The 19,584-nt window shown below is 43.2% G+C and overlaps 1 protein-coding gene across 3 annotated transcripts in view; it reads left to right on the top strand.

The window, feature by feature from the left end:
* IL15 (interleukin 15) overlaps nt 1-19,584 on the top strand; it is a 50,642-nt gene that overhangs the window by 14,272 nt on the left and 16,786 nt on the right. For 2 of the 3 annotated variants that reach the window (XR_013394181.1, XR_013394182.1), the window contains exons 3-7: nt 3,976-4,084; nt 7,344-7,458; nt 8,962-9,000; nt 10,559-10,708; nt 13,021-13,230. Coding sequence is in view for 1 of the 3 variants with exons in the window: in XM_077934061.1 (XP_077790187.1) it covers nt 4,011-4,084; nt 7,344-7,458; nt 8,962-9,000; nt 10,559-10,708; nt 13,021-13,140 (498 nt within the window). In the remaining 2 variants the exon portion in view is untranslated. Of the gene's footprint in view, nt 1-3,975; nt 4,085-7,343; nt 7,459-8,961; nt 9,001-10,558; nt 10,709-13,020; nt 14,595-19,584 lie in introns of those variants that run through there. The other variant, XM_077934061.1, reaches the window with a different exon arrangement.

Genomic DNA, 19,584 nt, shown 5'->3' on the forward strand with positions numbered 1-19,584 from the left:
AATCTGTGCTTAGGGCTGCCAAATTTGCATTCTGTTTGAAAAAGCTCCAGGTTTGCCTCCAAGACATTGTCTACAAACTGCTTTAGTTCAGCTCTCCAGGCTAGTTCCCCTTCACACATTAAATGGTGACAAAACCGGGTTTGCCATCTGCATTGCCTGTATTTGCAAACATGTCTGCTGTATTCACACTTTATATGTGTTCTTCCCTTCCCCTTTTCTTTTCACATCCTATTCCTTCTTTATTTATGAACCCACCCCACCCTCATACATACTTATCTCAATATAAGTACATATCATTGTACTGAATACTGAATAAAGATAAATTAATTTCTAAAAAGTTAAGGTTTGTTTGGGGAGCGGAGATAATCAATTTTGGATCTGGGATTGCCTTTTATTTTTTTATTTTTGAGCTGTGACCACACATCTAAAAGTACTCAAAGGCTGCATTGCAACAGCAGAGCAAGTTCCAGGCTTTATGGGTTTTCCCAGCAAAAACACCCTCATTAGGCCAACTTAAAATGTGCTTTCTGCAACAGTCTTCTTTCCCTTTCTCTTCACAGTCATCCTCCTTCTTCCCTCTCACTCATCCCTTCTGCCATTACAGCCATTCTACAGTGGAGGAGGCATTGGGCAAGAGAACAGGATTTGTAGAGGACGACCAGAGCACGTCAGGCACTCCTGTCTTCCACTGCCTCCCGCAGTTTGGTCAAACTCATGCTGGTAGCTTCGAGAACACTGTCCAACTATCTCATCCTCTGTCGTCCCCTTCTCCTTGTGCCCTCAATCTTTCCCAACATCAGGGTCTTTTCCAGGGAGTCTTCTCTTCTCATGAGGTGGCCAAAGTATTGGAGCCTCAGCTTCAGGATCTGTCCTTCCAGTGAGCACTCAGGGCTCATTTCCTTCAGAATGGATAGGTTTGATCTTCTTGCAGTCCATGGGACTCTCAAGAGTCTCCTCCAGCACCATAATTCAAAAGCATCAATTCTTCGGCGATGAGCCTTCTTTATGGTCCCAGCTCTCACTTGCATACATCACTACTGGGAAAACCATAGCTTTAACTATACGTACCTCTGGCAACTATACGTACTGGCAAGGTGATGTCTCTGCTTTTTAAGATGCTGTCTAGGTTTGCCATTGCTTTTCCCCCAAGAAGCAGGCGTCTTTTAATTTCATGACTGCTGTCACCATCTGCAGTGATCATGGAGCCCAAGAAAGTAAAATCTCTCACTGCCTCCATTGATTCCCCTTCTATTTGCCAGGAGGTGATGGGCCCAGTGGCCATGATCTTAGTTTTTTTTATGTTGAGCTTCAGACCATATTTTGCACTCTCCTCTTTTCTTAAGCTAAGCAAAGACAGGCATCATGTATCAGTAGTTTTTGTTTTTTTAATTGACTTGCAGATTGGTGAATTTTCTCCTAAACCATTTAAAATAAACCTGATTGCTTGATAAATATTGGCCTGCAGTATTTTTTTGTCTTAGTTGCATTTGTGCGACTGAGCACATGGCAGAAATATTTTTAGCAAGGCACTTTATTGCTCAGTGTTTTGCCATGTAGACTATATAACTATAGACTGAATTTGTAAATAGTTTGCATTCCCATACACTGTGGATGATGTTAATTGCTCTGCTATTTGTCTAAATGACTGCTATTGCTATTAACTGCTATGTGTGCTTACTAATTAAAGAGAAACTGTGCGCATATAATTTATGTTGGTTTTGCCTCAATACAGGCTATCCACTTTGTGACTGTTCAAACACACAGTTTTTCTTTACTGGAACTCATGATGAAGGACCTACTTTTTTGGCATACAAAAGCATCTGGAATGATATTCCAGTAACAAATCAATTGCAAATAAAATGACGTACATATAGGTTGACCTAATTGCTTACATTAACCCATAGGATCTTAAAAACAATTTCTGCAATCTCACAGAAGCATTAAAGGCAATTTACAAAAGACAACAACAGTTCCTCTTGCATAAGAATGAAGTTATTCCTCAACGTCACTTATTGGGAAATTAGGAATCGATTATGGAGATATGTAGGAAATCCATTATCAAAAACAGGAGGTGGAGTGGTGATTGTGGTACTTTAGAGTCTTCTCTGGTAACATCTGTCATGAGCATTTGAAGGTAACCCCCTGCTTCATTTATATCCCTGAAATAGGCCAACCAATGGGAAGTTGGTATGTATATGTTCAAAATTCAAAGATTGTCAACACATATCGCATTCTATATCAGTTTTTTTCCCTACAGGCTGATTCTGAGTGACCTGGTAGTTGCAGAGAGAGGGGAGGGGTTAATGTTGTCCCATTGTCATGGACAGACCACTTGTGGGTGAGGCAGGTAAAGACCTGCATGTGTGGGGGTCCAGCTAGGATAGCCTGCCCCCACAGAGTGATGGAATCTGAAGGATTCCTGGATGCCCTGAGGGATTTTCCAGTTGGTATAGCGATGATCCTTTTGAGTCCCTGGTCCCACTGTACAACAAAACGATGGAGAGAGCCATTGACATGATTGTTCCCAAGTGCCCTCTCAGTCACTGCAGAACCTGATCTGCTCCTTGGTTGCCTTTGGGTGATGAAGCAGGTTGGAATGCAAGTGACACAAATCTCATAGTGGATGATGTGGCATTCGCACAGGGCCCCCGGTCGTTCCACGGACTATTGACCACGGACTTATCTCTTCCACTGCCACCAACCAGGTTTCCCCAGTAATATATTCAGACTCAGTCAGGTTGTAACAAAGATTCCAGTTTATTGCATGTATCAGATGCCAGCTGCAAATAAATGTGTCCAAAAGTGGCTGTCTGGCTGTGCTCTTTAGGCTGGGGAGTAGGCTGGTTGAAGGTTCAGAAATTGGAACAACAGACCCTTCAGACGTGTGCTGTGACAAATTTGCAAAGCACTTTGAGGATAGTTAGTCAATTTGCAGATCTTGGAATTGCAGATCTTAGAGAGGTGTCCACAGCACTGCCTGGTCATTTCAGCTGGGATTAGGAATTAGACAATGCTTGCAGGGGTCTGACTGACTATTTGGTCTTTTGACCTTTGCCCGTCATGACTTGTAACAGCAAGCCAGGAAGGTCTGATTTGTTGGGAACAGGTTCTGAATGTTTCACTGGAGAGGTGTATAATTCCCACCATGTTGAAAGCTGCAGTGGCACATATCCTCCTCAAGAGATTTAGTCAATTGCCAACATTCTGTTTCTGGGCATGATGATTGAGTGGGCGATTGCTGTGCAATGTAAGGGTGTACCTAGATGAAGCAGGTTATCTAGGCCCATTTGAAGATGTTGGTGCTGATAATGGGCGGTTCCTGTGTCCAGGAGTTGAGAAGATGTCCTTCGTTGGATGGGCTTGCACTCCACCTGTAGAACCCAGTATGCAGTGTGCAGTTATTCCTGGAACCTACATTGCCACTGGAAGCACTGGTGGCAGTGGTGGTGGGTAATGCTGATTTCCAGCTCTGACTGGTTCACTGGCTATATCCCTCCAAGGACCAAGAACTGAGCAGTGAGATGTGGAGGGGAAGAGTGAATGGCGAGAAGGTTGTATGCAAGTATGCATGCCTTGTGTGGTGTTGTGTGTATTTGTGTGCGGAAGGGAAGTAGCAAGTGGACACACCAACTGGCAGGTGTTTTGGCCCCATCCACCATTGGCAAGTGTCCCCTGAAGGATTAGCCATGAGGGATGCTTGAGCTGAAAATGTTTTCTCACCCAAGATACAAAACATCTTTGTTGGAGCAATAATTGATGAATTAATTGAATATATGTATCTCCTTCTATTTTATCTCTAGACATGTTTTCAATAAGTGAATCACAGGTTCCTTAATGCACAGCACCATCATAATTGCCTTTATTCTATTCTCTTGACCAAATGAGTTTCCTAATGATTAAGAGAAATATGTGCAAGGCACATTGTACGACTTATATGTGTACTAATCACTCTTTTTTCTGAATTATGTCTTTCAGAAAACACACTTGAGAATGTTTGCCTTCAGTAGCAAATGTATGTCATTATGAGCAATTATTTCCAGAGTTCTTTAATTAATGATCCTGCAGTTACCATCTTCGTACTTTGGTAATTATAGTTTGAAATAGTAATAATGATATTGTTATTTACTCGTATGCTACCAGAGAGATTTAAAATGCTTAATGTTTCAATATTTCCAGTTGGAACAAGTGAGGCGCAAGGACATTGGGACACTTTCCATACAACTAGTCAAACAGCACTCTATCAGCATTTTAGCCTTTATGCGATATCACTTTTCAGAGAAAATAGAATTAAATATTGCCTTTATCATTGGGTGAGTAAGGAAGCAGCCCTGCTGTAGACATTCTGGTGTTTTGTTTAGAAATAAAGCAAACAATGAAAAAGAACAGAATAGCATACTCATAAAGGGACCCCTGACCATTAGGTCCAGTCGTGACCGACTCGGGTTGCGGCGCTCATCTCGCTTTATTGGCCGAGGGAGCCGACGTACAGCTTCCAAGTCATGTGGCCAGCATGACTAAGCCGCTTCTGGTGAACCAGAGCAGCACACGGAAACGCCATTTACCTTCCCGCCGGAGTGGTTCCTATTTATCTACTTGCACTTTGATGTGCTTTCGAACTGCTAGGTTGGCAGGAACAGGGACCGAGCAACGGGAGCTCACCCCATTGCGGGGATTCAAACCACCGACCTTCTGATCAGCAAATCCTAGGCTCTGTGGTTTAACCCACAGCGCCAGCTCTGTGGTAAAACAGCTGCTTTTTCATGTAGAATATTCCAGCCTCAGTCCCTGGCATCTCAAGGTAGAGATGTGAATGTTCACTGGAGATCCACTGCCAGTTTTCATACACCATGCTGTCTTAGATGGACCAAAGGTTTGATTTAGTACAGTGGTACCCCGCAAGACGAACGCCTCGCAAGACGGAAAACCCGCTAGACGAAAGGGTTTTCCGTTTTGGAGGCGCTTCGCAAAACGAATTTCCCTATGGGCTTGCTTCGCAAGACGACAGCCCATAGGGAAATCTCCCGGACAGCGGGGAAGCGCGACTTCCCCACTGTCCTCGGACCTCCTCCCGCCGCCCGGCTTCGGAACGATGCTCCGAAGCCGGGCGGGGGGGCGGGAACTCCTCCTCCCTCCGCGCGGCTTTGGAGCATCGCACCGAAGCCGGGCGGGGGGGCGGGAACTCCTCCTCCCTCCGCGCGGCTTTGGAGCATCGCACCGAAGCCGGGCGGGGGGACGGGAACGCTGCCTCCCTCCGCACGGCTTTGGAGCATCGCACCGAAGCCGGGCAGGGGGGCGGGAACTCCTCCTCCCTCCGCACAGCTTTGGAGCATCGCACCGAAGCCGGGCGGGGGGGCGGGAACTCCTCCTCCCTCCGCGCGGCTTTGGAGCATCGCACCGAAGCCGGGCGGGGGGGCGGGAACTCCTCCTCCCTCCGCGCGGCTTTGGAGCATCGCACCGAAGCCGGGCGGGGGGGCGGGAACTCCTCCTCCTGCCGCGCGGCTTTGGAGCATCGCACCGAAGCCGGGCGGGGGGGCGGGAACGCTGCCTCCCTCCGCGCGGCTTTGGAGCATCGCACCGAAGCCGGGCGGGGGGGGGCGGGAACGCTGCCTCCCTCCGCGCGGCTTTGGAGCATCGCTCCGAAGCCGGGCGGGGGGGCGGGAACTCCTCCTCCCTCCGCGCGGCTTTGGAGCATCGCACCGAAGCCGAGCGGGGGGACCGGAACGCTGCCTCCCTCCGCGCGGCTTTGGAGCATCGCTCCGAAGCCGGGCGGGGGGGCGGGAACTCCTCCTCCCTCCGCGCGGCTTTGGAGCATCGCACCGAAGCCGGGCGGGTGGACGGGAACGCTGCCTCCCGCCGCCCGAGACTTGGGGTGGGAGGAGGGTTTCCCTTCCCACCGCCAACATTCAGAATGCTGTTCTGAATGTTGGCGGTGGGGAGGAAAAACCCTCCTCCCACGCAAGCCCCGGGAACAGAGGGAAAGCGCTGCGCGCCTTCCCCTCTGTTCCCGTACCTGTCCTGAAGGCTTGCGGTGGGGAGAAAAGCCCTTCTCCGCACCGCCAGCCTGGCAAGCTGTTTCCCTAGGAACGCATTAATTGATTTTCAATGCATTCCTATGGGAAACCGTGCTTCGCAAGACGAAAAACTCGCAAGAAGAAAAAACTTGCGGAACGAATTAATTTCGTCTTGCGAGGCACCACTGTATAAGGCAACTTCATATGTCCTTTCATTGCTGTGGTTATAGGCAGTGCTGGTTTTTTTTTTAGAAAAAGAGGTGCCAGAACTCACAATGAACACCTCTTATTGTTAATCAAAATATACCCAGTAGGGGACACAAGACCTTCCTAGAATGCCTCCACATTCCAAGTAGGAATTATAGCAATGCTGCAAACATATTGCGGTTTTAGTCTTGGAAAATGTGACATCCCAGCAACAAAAGGGGATCTTTAAGAGAATATATGCAAACTAGAATATAACACACACTGACAGGGCAGTTCACAAAAGTGTCCTGTGTCCTTGAAGTAGTCTGTATTCCATAGACCAGATAAGTGACCCCAGGCACAAGCAGAATCTGAGTAGTCAGTGCATGTACAGTACAGTACAGTTCTGTACCTACTCCTAGCACTTCCTTATTCTCTAAATGTTAAATGTTAGATTATTGTGAAATGCTTAAGAAGAAAATAACTCTTCAAGCATCACAGGGGGATTTGATTTCTCTCTCTCTCTCTTTCTCTGTCCTTTCTGCCAGAGGTTCTGAACCTTGTATGGTACTGCGTCAGTTCATTTTGTATTGGTTTCAGAATGAGTCTGTAGTTCACTAGTGAGGTTTAAATACAAGTACTTACTGTTTTAAAATCTTTACAATCAATCGGTCAATCAGATATTTCCCGTGAATGGTACATTTTGCTATTTATGTTGCCACGTCACAATAACCCTCTTCAGGTGTTAACATAGCAATCTTATTCAACACAGGAGTGGAGACTCTTGGGAGTCAGGGCATACCAAGTAACCCTGCTCCAAGCTTTTGCATGAACAGTGTGACCAAATGCAGTGTTGAAGCCTTTGCAAGTACAGGTGTAGAGTGAAAGCTTCCAGGTGACTCAGAAGCAGATCATCTAGAGTTCTGGTTTGTGTAGAAGTCTTTGTGTGTATTGCTGTGCATGTGAAGACTCCCTCACTAAAGATGGTTGCACTATTTCTTCAGAGGGTTGGGTCTGGGTTACTTAGTGTGTTTCTGCTCCCGTGTTCAATAACAGTAAAGGATTAACACTTTAGGAAGGCTAATGGTGTGCATAGTATATGCCTATTTATCAGATAATTGACTTCAGCATTTATTGTTATGACAGCACCCTTGCTTTCTTTCAACCAAGTTCATGTGTACTACAAAATGAGATTAAATATGACATATGGAAAGCAGTGATGGACGATTTGAACCTCACCATTGAAGCACTCCCTACTAAGGTAAGCTCACAAAATAGATGTAAAGTAACAGTATTCAAAACAGAAATATAAATTGGGAGTGGTGAACCTGCAGACCTGAACTGGCCCACTAAGCCACTGCATGTTAGCCCACCAGCCCCTGGCAAAAATCACACACTCCATCACAATGCTGAGCTGATGACACAGCCCAGTGCTGCAATTGAAAAATCACCCCATTGCCATGCTGGGCTGAGAAAGAGGTGATTCAAATAAGTGTGCGCTGTTTGTGTGACAAATGTTTATTTGTGGGTGCTAACACCCTCTCCTGTGAAGGTTAATGAAATCAAAGCCATGGTCATGAACAGAAGGGAATAAAAAATATTTGCCAGTAGGAAAAAGACCTGAGGACATTTCATTTTGTTTCTTTTCAACATGATTTTTAAACACATGCATATAAAGGCCATAAGAGAGCAAGACACCACTCTTACTTTTAAACCCTATTTAAATTTCTTCCAAAACGCAAAATTCAAAACACTGTTTTGAAGGATATGAATAATTCTATGAAAACAAGGGTGTGGATTAGATATTAAGTTGAATAAAAAAAGACAATAAATCATTAGGAAACACAAATATTGTAGTAAAATGTATGCAAACAAGGCCACAATGCATTTTACAAAATGTCCATAGTGAACAGTGCACAAATGGCTAAACTCAGTATTTTAAATGTTTCTACTTCTGACACAGTCATTAAGTCAGATCTTGCAGTTTAGATTCCTCCCTCACTCTAAATCAAAGAAATGTAATCTACATACTATTGCACTGTGTATAATACTTTCCAAAATAATTGCATAAGCATATAAGGCTGCAATCCTATGGACACTTACCTAAGGGTAAGCTCCACTGACAAAGTGAAATATATTTCTGGAAAAAAAAGCATAGGATTGCATTCATTGTTAATGCTATGGGGTCATGTCAAACACTTTGATAATTAAAGGACTGTAAAACTTAATTGCAATTTGTTATTTCCTTCCTCTCTTAACCGCAAGTGTTTGGTTATCAGAAAAAGATTCTTGGCAAATTTTCCAGTAACACATTTCTCAGACAATCCACTTCTGCATGATTGATTCCAACATTTCCCCTTTGTCTTCTTCAATTGTCCTTTCTCTGAAGACATTAGAATCTTTAAAGCTATTTTAATTTTTTAAATGTCTACCATTTGAAATAAAGCACAAAATAACTCTTTTCCTAAAAGCATGATTCAGATATGATTCAGTTAGCATTGCAGGGCAGATATGCTAAAAGGCTGCCCACTTTCAGCTTTCTTCAACACCCGTTTGAGAAATTGCAGATTTACGGTTAATTTTAGTGGCTGCCAAATTGTACCCATCGGATGTTAAGACCTTCCCAAAAAGCTCAGCATTTAGGTTTCCAGTGATTTCAAATTTCACCTTTTGAGCAATGACTTAGATGGGAAGAAATCTTAACAGTTTATCATCACTCAATTCTGAAACTGTTGCTTACAAAGCTATTACTTTTGTTTTTCAGATTGATGCTACTTTATATACTGCAGACTTAAAAGATTTTGTGAGTCCATTTTGTAATTCAAATTTATTTCATATTAATATGTTGTATACCACCTGCAAAAGACAAGTTCCTTGCCATCTTGGGGGGAAAGGCAGCTTGTGGGGTGCTGCAGGGATCTGTCTTGGGCCCATTGTTGTTCAACATATTTATTGATGACTAGGATGAAGGAATTGAGGGGATTCTCATCAAATTTGCAGATGACACCAGACAAGGAGGAGTAGCCAATGCCACCAAAGACAGAATTGGGATTCAAAATGCCCATAATATCTTGATACAGTATGGCTTTTCTTTATGTTCTTATGAACAGGGGCGAAGGAAGGCTAACCAGCACCTGGGGGGGTGGGGCAAACCACCCGGCAGCACATAAGTGGTGCCACTACGTATGGCGCATGCGCAATGCCATTACGTACGGCGCACACACATGCGCCATATATAGTGGCGTTGCGCACGCGCCACCGGGTATTTCGCCGACGGCTCCACTCAAACGCCATACGGACAGCGGTGGGATCCTCCGCTCATGGCGGCGGCTCATGGCGCTGTGCCCCAGGGCAGCAGGGCGAGCCTCCCTTGGGGTGCCTTCTTGTCATTCCCTTCAGAGTGGCACCCCTGCCCCCTTCCTCCGCCACTGCTTATGAGGCAACTTATTGGCCAGCATCAATTATCAATGGACAATTTCACATGAAACCATTATTTCTGATACTTACTGAAAATGACTGGCAACGGAAGAACTACCCTGAAATTATCTTAGTTTAGTTCTGATTCAGATTTAGCAATCCTAATGGTTTGAGGATTTATTTTTCACTATAATATTCCCCACCTCAAAATTATATTTTCTTAATGTTATTTATATTTTTATCCCATCCTTTCCCCCCAAAGTTCAGAGCGGTCCACAAGCTTCTCTCTATTTCCCCACTTTCCCCATTATATCTGAAGGAAAAACACTGTGGGTGGCATGTTCATTCATGTTCGTTCATTTCAGTCAGCCTAGTCTGAGCAAAACTTCGTTGAATACCACTCTGTGAAGTAGGCTGAGAGAGACTGGGCCAAAGTTGCCTAGATGTGTTTCAGGAGCAGGGTTTTGCACCTGAATCTCCCTGGTCTTAGTTTGGCCCTCTCAACACTAGTCACACAAAATATATGTTTATTGTTTTACTGTAAGTGTAGCTTTCTTTCACGGTGGGCTTTTGAAGCAGTAAAACCATACAAGTCTATAGTCAAGCTTTATTCCTTAAATCATTTTTACCCCACTCTTCAACAAAAAAAGGCTCTCAAAGCAGCTCCCAAATCAAGGATACAAGCAATAAAATGGCAAATATATTTTACAAATGACTCTTCTGCATGTGCTTACAGATGTAATGTGTGAGGCAATTATAATTATTTGTGTGGCAGGAACTTGTGCAATAATAGTTATTGAGGGGTGAGAGGGTCATTTCTCCCCCTCCCCCCATGATCATACTCTGAATCAGGCAGGATGGCCTGAATTCAAGGGAAAGGCCGTGTCTGAATGAGACTTGAGAAGTTTCATATTATAAACCCAATGATTTTTCCTTCTTTCCAGAGTGGCTGTAATTTATCGGTGGTGAAATGCTTTCAGCTTGAGATGCAAGTAATTTCGTATGAATATAAATTTGAAAATGATACAAAGCTACAGAACAAAGTAGATAACATAATCGATAATGTTAAATACCTTTTGGAAAATGACAAACAGGTGAGTTTAGCCTATGGGCAAAATTGCATGTCTGTTGCACTGTAGCCACATTAAAGGAATTCCTAACAGACTTTTCTCCCTTGCAAAGCAACTCAAGATTTAGATCAGAAAATGGAGAGAAAGGAATGAACTGTTGAATCCTTGCCCTGTAGTTTCCCCCCAATTTATTCCTTTAGGCTTCCAAGTAGGGACAGGCAAATTTGACAATTTTGGTTTCTCGCAGTTTCTCACTTTTCCATGCATAAGTTCATTTCTCCACATTTCCTCATCAATTTGCATTTAAAAACAGAGCAAATTTCTCCTAATCTGCACATTTTTGTACACACTTTACATGAATAAAGGCATTTTGTATGCATAACTTGGCTGGAGAACCACATTGCAAAAATTCAAAGGATGGCTGTATTTTGGTTTGTGTTTGGCTTCCAAAAGCTAAAATCAGGTGTGTTTCTTTTTCAATGCAAACTAAATTGAATTCCCCCCAACCCCTACTTCCAAGACTATGTTTACAAGGATGTGGCTTTGGGATAGAAATCCATTATTCCATCCAGATCCTCTCAAATCTATTGTAAGTTATCCTGATAATATTTTGCCATTTCTACGTTCATACCAGCCCAAGGATCCCAGTCTAGAATGTTCCTGTGGACGAGAATTCGCTAGAAACCTTTATTGCGTGTCGAGGTCCCCAAGCCACCCCCCAAATAACTCACAACGCACACTTAATTTTTGTTTAAGGTTTTTGGCATAATTTTGGCCACAACTTTATTTAAATACAAAACCGTGAGTGGTTGTTTAGGCATTGGTTAAGACTATCTGTCCCCCCGCCTGGGGACAGAACTGACTTCCGGGCACCACCGAAAGACAGTGCGGGGGAAAGCAAGTTGGGGAGAAATGGAGCTGAGTCACAGACCCTCACCTCTCACCCGCCTGCTCCCCGAAGGCTTGCCGGCCCTAGTCCCATTCCAGGGATTGGACGAAAAGATGGCAAGCCCCAGGATTCCTTTAACGGAATTCCCTTTCCGCAGCAACCATGGAGGGGCAGGCCCAGCCTATCCTAACCCCTCCTCCACCAATTTATAACCAATGCCTAACCGCAACCTTACAAGTTGTGACGATTTGCTACGCAGTAGGCAAAAACCAAATGCCCCAGCCAATCTGCCAGATGGACAAAATTCCTACCAGGCCCCTGCCCCAACGGCAGACGACCCCATGACAGGCATAGCAAGGTCAATGCAACAACCCCTTACTCAAGGGCGGGTGGGCGGGTGATCCGTTGCACACAGCAAAGAGAAAGCTCCAGGCTGTGTGCAGAGTATTTAAACATTTTACCCCTCCCACCAAAATTGCAACATAACTTTTACCCCAGCAACCCAGTGAAACAATCACTGCCCCAGGCCATCTTTAGAGACCCTGCCTGGTAACAGAGGGGTGGCTCAGCAGACCCCACCGCAACACGTGCTCTCCATGAAGGAGAACACGCTTTGTAGAATAGTTGAATTCAAGATATGTAGCAGAAATGTACCCTTTGCAGAAATGTTACAAGGAATTGAAAAGGGGAGCTTGTGAAAGTGAAATCCCTAGTTCTGTGTGGAGATGCAAGTTGAATAGGGCCTGGCTTTTAGCCTATTTATAGCAGTTGAGGATCAGAGCTCAGTCAGCTTCTGCCTCCATTTCACCCTTTCTCATCAAATGAGAAGGAAGGAAAAGAGGGTGGTTGCAGTTGGGAGTACTCCCAGCACCACTCTCAGTGCCCATGCCCTCCAGCATCCCACCTTGGATGGAAAGTACAATTCCTGCTGAGCATTCTCCTTTAGTTGTACATGGAAGACCTGCTGCTGCTGTCTCAACAGGAAGCAGGAAAAAGGCACTGCTTCCATCAAGAAAGAAGGCCCCACCAGGGCAGACTTTTCCATTGGTGTGAATGGCACTCCACAATCCTCCAGGAGATCCCTTCTGCCCAGGGAAGTGGGGTGGCCTGGGAAGGGGAGACCCTCCTCAAGCACCTTCGGGGGCGGGGATTTGCAGGCATTCACTTCAGATCTGCAGAAATCTCTTAAGGCTACATGCACATGCTACGGGTTTATGTGTAAAGCCCTGCTAACAGAAATTGCAGACATTCTAGACAGCGGGAGACATAGTATGCTGAAATGTGGTCACAAGGATGTTAGTGGCTGACTAGAAATCCCAAACCAAGGACCTGCCATAAGGAAGAAAATTGTCTGTCATGTCTCTCTTGTGTCTTACTTTCCTCTCAATTTTTTTTATAACGAATTGCTTTAACAATGCTAACTTTTTTTAACCTTTCATTTTTACAGGAAACAAAAACATCCAAGTGGCAGCAGTGTGAAACATTTGCAGAAAAAAACTGCACAGATTTTTTAAAGAACTTCAAAACTTTTGCACAAATGTGCTACACAGAGTTAAAAGCCAAATGAGATTTCACTGTAGCAGGAAGGAATAACTTATTGCCTCCTAGAATTGAAGAACTAGGAAAATAGAACAGGGTCAACGTAGAACAGGTGGTGGTAAGTTAACACCATTACAAACTTGGCAAGAATCCTGCAATTGAATCCTGCAGTATACCTTAAAAAAAGATTACCCATTTACAAAATAGGGCTAACATTGAGCCTCTTTATATTTGGCTTCTACAATGTGGATTCTGGAGTCCTTAACAAGCCATTGTAACTTAAAATTCCTAGGAAGCTTGAAAGGACCATATGGTGCAGAAGGAGAAGAGAGTGTGAACCACACGAAACAGCCTGTGATGCATTGTTAGCCTATGTGTAGGGAACCTTGGCCCTCCAGATGATGTTGAACTACAACTCCCATCATACTTTGTGATTGGCTATGCTTGCTGAGGCTGACACGCACTGCAGTGCAGAAACATCTGGAGGGCAAAAGGTTCCCCCATTCTGGGGTAGATGGTGTTAGATGGATACACGTTACAGAGCAGAAAAGTAGCCGTGTGTAAGGGGGGCTGAGTACTTAATACCTCCCATCATATGTTTTGTGTGGCCCCCTGTCTCATTAGTTCTGTGGATTTTTAAATTTATTTTGTGCTGTCAACTTTATGTGAAGGCGATTGCTCTTGAGGTGGACACTCTTATCAAGGGTGAGGGTTATCAAGCGGAAGGAATAACTTTAAAGGAACCAAATGACTTCATAAAGAGCCTCTCCTGCATTTTAAACAACCGGGACATCTGTTTGATAGTTAATAATATCTGAGTTTCACATTTTTATGGTCACACTCGGATTAATAGTTTGAGAAAATATGATATCCTTGTAAATGGGGAGATGAGTGAGAGATTCCAGTCACATTATATTCTCCTCAAATGCAGGAACAAGCCTTGTTGAGCTGTGAATGGTCTCTCATTGGCACTTAGCTATCAACATGGTCAATTAAGCAAACTTAGCCACTGTGGAAAGAGTGGTTGTTTGCCCATTAAACAAGAATCCCGGTTATTCAGAAGTAGGAATGAAGGGCAAAAATGAACTCTTAACAACCTTAGCTCCTCGAAGATCTGCCTGAGGCCAAATTATTAGATGTTAGCCACCTAACAATCAATTTTTCATTTTTGATAACATAATCACTTGCAGACTTGGCAAATTTTCTAAAGAGACGATGGTTATTCAATCTTCTTTCTCCTATATTTAGCCCTTATGAGTGTCCTTGAGTACCATATTTGCTGCATAGCAGAACATACATCAACCTTACAATTAACTAGAAGTCACATTTCTTCCAGCCTTTGAGATTGCTGATGGTGCTATTGCAAATATTCGTAGTTTGCCCAGACTGTTTCATCTTTCCAATTAATAAGAAAAATATCCTTTGTATTATGAATGTAAATATATTTAATAAAGGTGAACTATGGGCCAGGCTACAACCCCACTTACTTTGGAAATTACATTTTTCCACCTTCCCTTTTCTGGTTCTATACTTTTGTTGTGGTCTCCCTTCTCACCCTGGCAGTCCAGAGATAATAATGCTCATCCTCTCCTAGCTATAGAATCAGTTTACCAGTTCCTAACTTCTTGGATTGACTGGGTGTCATCACAATGGGGAGAAGACCCAGCCCCAAACCATCCCTTCATTTTTATTCATTGCATTTATTTATTTATTTATTCATTACATTTATATACTATCCATATAACAAAGTCTTCAGGGCCATTTGCAGTGCAGTGGAGATGCAGTAAAATGTGTAAACAATAAACCTAATTATAAGCAGTACAAAACAGCAGAAGAGAAAACACATAAAAGCCAGCAAAAATACAGCAGCAATCACTCAATTTAAAACCACTGTAGACAGCAGCGGCTGTCAGAGTTCAGGCTTGATGACCTGAGTCTGCACTAAGAGACAGCCAAGATGGTCTCTGGGCTCTTCGGCAGCCTCGGCTTTTGTAGCTGGAGTTAGTCAGGGCCCCATCCTCCCAGGCCGGTGGGAAAAGGCCTTCCAGGACTCACAGCCAAAATATTATGGAACAAATGCTAGACCTGAATTTGGAAGCAACAAGTCTTTGGCCTTGAGGGTGGATCCACACCATACATTCAAAGCACTCTTATATCACTTTAATAGTAATGGAGAATACTGGGAACTGTAGTTTGTTAAGCGTGCTGGGAATTGTGGCTCTGTCAGCACCCTTAACAAACAACAGTTCCCCGGATTCTTTGGTAATGTGGTTTAAATGTATGGTAGGTACGCAGGCTGACACTGTAATTGCCTCCAAACACAAATTATTCAGGAAAGTATCTCCTCTGGTTGTGTAAGATAACATACAAGAATGGAAATACCTGCGAGGCAATCTCACAGATTCTTCTAGATTTGCTGAAACCTTTATGCCTTTGGGGATGCCGCAGGAATATAAAAAAGCTGTCTCAGATTGTGGTCTAAATCCCTCAGCAAAAATGATGGTTAAAGACGCACAAAGGTCATTTTATTGCTTTTAATGATACTGAAAGCTTATTCTGTAATGTAAATTAGCAATCTGGTATGATCAGATTCCAGTGATCTATCATTACATTGTAGATAACCTTAGATTTTGCTTCTTTCATTCCTCATTATCATGGTCTTGCACACAGTAAGATACTTCTGAGGTTTGCCAATGCAACTCCTCATTTGGAAAGGTATTCCTAAGAGACACGGCAGATTACTGTATGTGAAAGTACAGGACTACTGATGAATCTCAGTAAAATGACAGGTTTCTATTATGTTGTCCATGTGATGTTCTCCTCCAAATGTGTGATGTTTTCTCATACCAGAGATACTCTGAAAAGGAGAGGGCATGAGATAATTCAGATTGGGGGAGGAGGAGTGTGGGATGGCTGTGATTTAGGAGAGAATGTCATATGGACAAGGGAGAATGGACGGAAGTACATGAAGCTTACTGTCTACACTGAACAACAGTATGGATGATCCCCACGTCTAAAGTGATTCAAATTGAAATTGACTCTGGAATTGCTCTGCTTGAGACAAGCTTTTTAAGGCACCCTTCAGTCAACATTAAGCTTTTAAAGTCACATTGATTTCTAAGGACAGTTAATATGCTTAAAGCATAGGCGCCGACTCCATGGGGCTTGAGGGGGCCCAAGCCCCCTCAAAAATTCGTTTGGGGGGGCTCTGCCCCCCCAATAATCTCCGGCGCCCCTCCAGCAGAGCGCCATCGCCGCCCCTCCCCCAGCCCAAAATGCACAGGGAGGGGCGGGCTGCATGCCTCCTGCCCTCCCTCCCGAGCAAAAGCTCCACCCAATTTCCTTTGGAGCTGATTAATAGGCGCAGCACGCTCTCCCCTATTCGCTCACGAGGAGGCGGCGCCACTTTATTTGCATATTCATGAGCTTATTTATTATTCATGAGCTTTCCCGGGGCCCCCCAATATTTTTTATAAGTCCGCGTCCCTGGCTTAAAGCCACAGCAATCAATTGGACTAAGTCTTTAACCTGGTCTGGATTAAAGCAGGAGTGAGGAGCCACCACTCCACAGGCATGATTCAACTCATCACCATCTGGGATACAACATTTGTTCCTTGTCTCCTCCCCCTGCACAGAATATGCTCCAATTGGAACAAATGAAAGCCTGCTCTCAAACCTAACAGCTATACAGGAGACCTTTATAAGGCAGGAAAATGTTAACTCTTCAGTGCTCCATTTATTATTATTATTATTATTATTATTATTATTATTATTATTATTTTGGAGGCAGCTGATTTCAAGCCTAATAACTGCATGGGAGAGGCAGGACTCAGCTGTACAATGCAAATGAAACATTTTAAGTGTGTTTTAAGTGCAATATACAATGTGACACAAGATGGTGATGGTGAGCCTTATGGAAAATTCAATGTATTTTTGTAAAAAAGCATTTTCAGAACGGTTTTTATATGTGTCTAGATTCCACCGCAATCTCCATGAGGAGCACTCCCAATGCAGCAATTAAGTGAGGGATACGGAGCTCAAATTCTTTTGTCAAGCCTAAGTGTGTGAGTTTTAAGTGGGGATACATGTGGGTTTTATGTGTTGGTTGGGTATGATTGGGAATGTGTGTGGGAATGTACATGAACTAATGCATGAATGGATGTGTGTAGATGATACGAATGTGTGTAAGAGAGAGGGTGGTCTTCTCCACTTTTTGCACTAGCCCTGTCCATCAGTGGCCTGAGGGAATGTGGTCCATGAGAGTGAAAACTTTTGCCACTCCTGCTCTAACTAATCTTATTGCTGGCAAAGGTGTGTCCCCATCTGAGCTAATGTCAGATTTTAGGGAAATTGTTCGAAATACTGAATGAGGACACCTGCTGTGCAGTTGGTGGCTCTAATGTCACAGTTTCTTGTATTTTCATGAAAAGAAGCTCAGATTTATTTCTAGATAAATAGAGACATTAGCAAAGCAGGTACTGTTTATGTCCTCCTGGAAAGCTTTTGTCACATGACTGTATACAATTTTTTTATCTAGATATATAATTATCCATTGTCCTAAAGCCTGCTTAAAAAGACATTTCTATTGAAAGAAGATTTTAGCAGGACAAAGGCTGCCCTCTTAACTTTATTATTCTTTTCTTTAATCTAAAACCTTGATTTCCCCAGTGTCATTATACACAGCCCAGAATTATTTCATTTAAATTCTCCTTTATAGAATTTTCTGTAGGTGATTATGCCATATCCCATCCTATTGTTCTTCATGCTGTCTCGTAGGGTAGTCATAGAAAATTGAACAGGGATTAAAGCAATGATAATATTCTATTCATCTTATTCTTAAAGCCTGTAAGCTTTAAATAGAGGACAATATCATTGAAGCTCTTAGTTCCCTGGGGGAAAATCAGCATATAAAACTCTATGGGCAGGGTATAACTTTTGAGATTAAACATTTTAACTAAATTTGTACATACAGCTTCAAATTTTCCCCTTTGTGACAACGAAGAGTAAATAAATTTTGTTTTTTATATATATTAATAAAAGTCCCCAAACAGTTCTGTTTTAAATTTTTCTATGTTTGTTTCCAGGACTGCACAGCAGTTCAGTGAGAACAGAAGCCTGTGGAACTTACGAACAGTTATAAAAGCTTATAACCAGGTGGTCTGTTGAGACTCCAGCCATCTGGTGAGAGATAAAGGCACAGCATAATTAAATATAACAATTATGGAGACAGGATTTGGGATGGGGTGGGGACAATGGTTGCAGCCAAATTCTGCAAATAAAATAAAATGGGGACAAATGAGGTAAAGCAGAATCATTTCCTCATAATCTGTCACTTGCGCTGTCTGAGTTGAAAGCATTGTTTGTCATCTACAATTGCTGCATGTTCAGTTAAGGCCAAACGGGACATGATGTACAAGATCTGTGATTAGACTCTCCTGGTGCTTTTTCTTGTACAGACAAGCAGTCTTATTATGGGGCTGCTTTGAAGGCTGCAGAAGAAATACTCTGGCAGAGGGTGCTTAAGGGTTTCCTTCCATGCCATTCCCCCCCCATTCTGCATTGCTCCCCCTTGTCAAAGCCAAAGAACTCTGAATTTTTAACCATTTGTTTTTTAAAAAAACTCTCCAGTTCTCATGAATAATAATATCCATGTGGCTAAAACAGTCTTAAAATAAAGGGGACAATAGTCAGAAGACAGGACTTTTCACCACTAATTTCCTATGACCTTTTCACCATGTCACTGGACCATACAGGTCTTCTCTACTTCTGGTTTTTCCCCATGAATACTAGGTCTTTACTTTGGAGTCACTTAAAAAAAAGGGGGGGGGGAAGGGCACACAAATTCTACAAACAAAGATTCTTCAATGAAATGTGACAATTCTGCAAATAATATGAAACAGGCAAAAGATGCAAATGTCTGTATACTTCCCCTGTTTGCATAATTTATTGTAATTCCAGAACCTGTGATTTATGCTCACAGAATTTGCATGGGAGGAGATGGTTTGCAATAATACCACTACATGGTAGATCTGTGAATTAGAACCTTTATGTGATCAGAAACCTTTTCTGGGGCAAGAGGACTCACATCCTGCAACCTGGACAAAATGGAGATAAAGTAGTTGAGGTTGGACAAGATGACCCCAAGGATACCTTCCAACTCTACAATTCTGCTGTAACCATATTAAATGACCTTGTGAGCAACCCACTTCAAGTCCCAGACGATGAACAAACATCTCTTGTGAGACTACTCATCATCAGCTTTTCCACAACACCACCCAAGTATCTCTGTTCTGCTTTCAAAAGCCATTACTGGAATCCAAGAATCCAAGGCAGCTGTGAGCTCAAGCACCATGTGTTCTGTATACTTTTAAAAATGCTTTCCCTTGGGTTGTAAATATATTTTTATAAGCTCACTAGAGGAAACAGCTGCTGTGTCTGTTAATAAGAATCCTCCTCCTAGGCTTTCAGCAAG

Source organism: Podarcis muralis, chromosome 9 (genome assembly GCF_964188315.1).
Source record: "Podarcis muralis chromosome 9, rPodMur119.hap1.1, whole genome shotgun sequence".
NCBI classification, from domain to species: Eukaryota; Metazoa; Chordata; class Lepidosauria; order Squamata; family Lacertidae; genus Podarcis; species Podarcis muralis.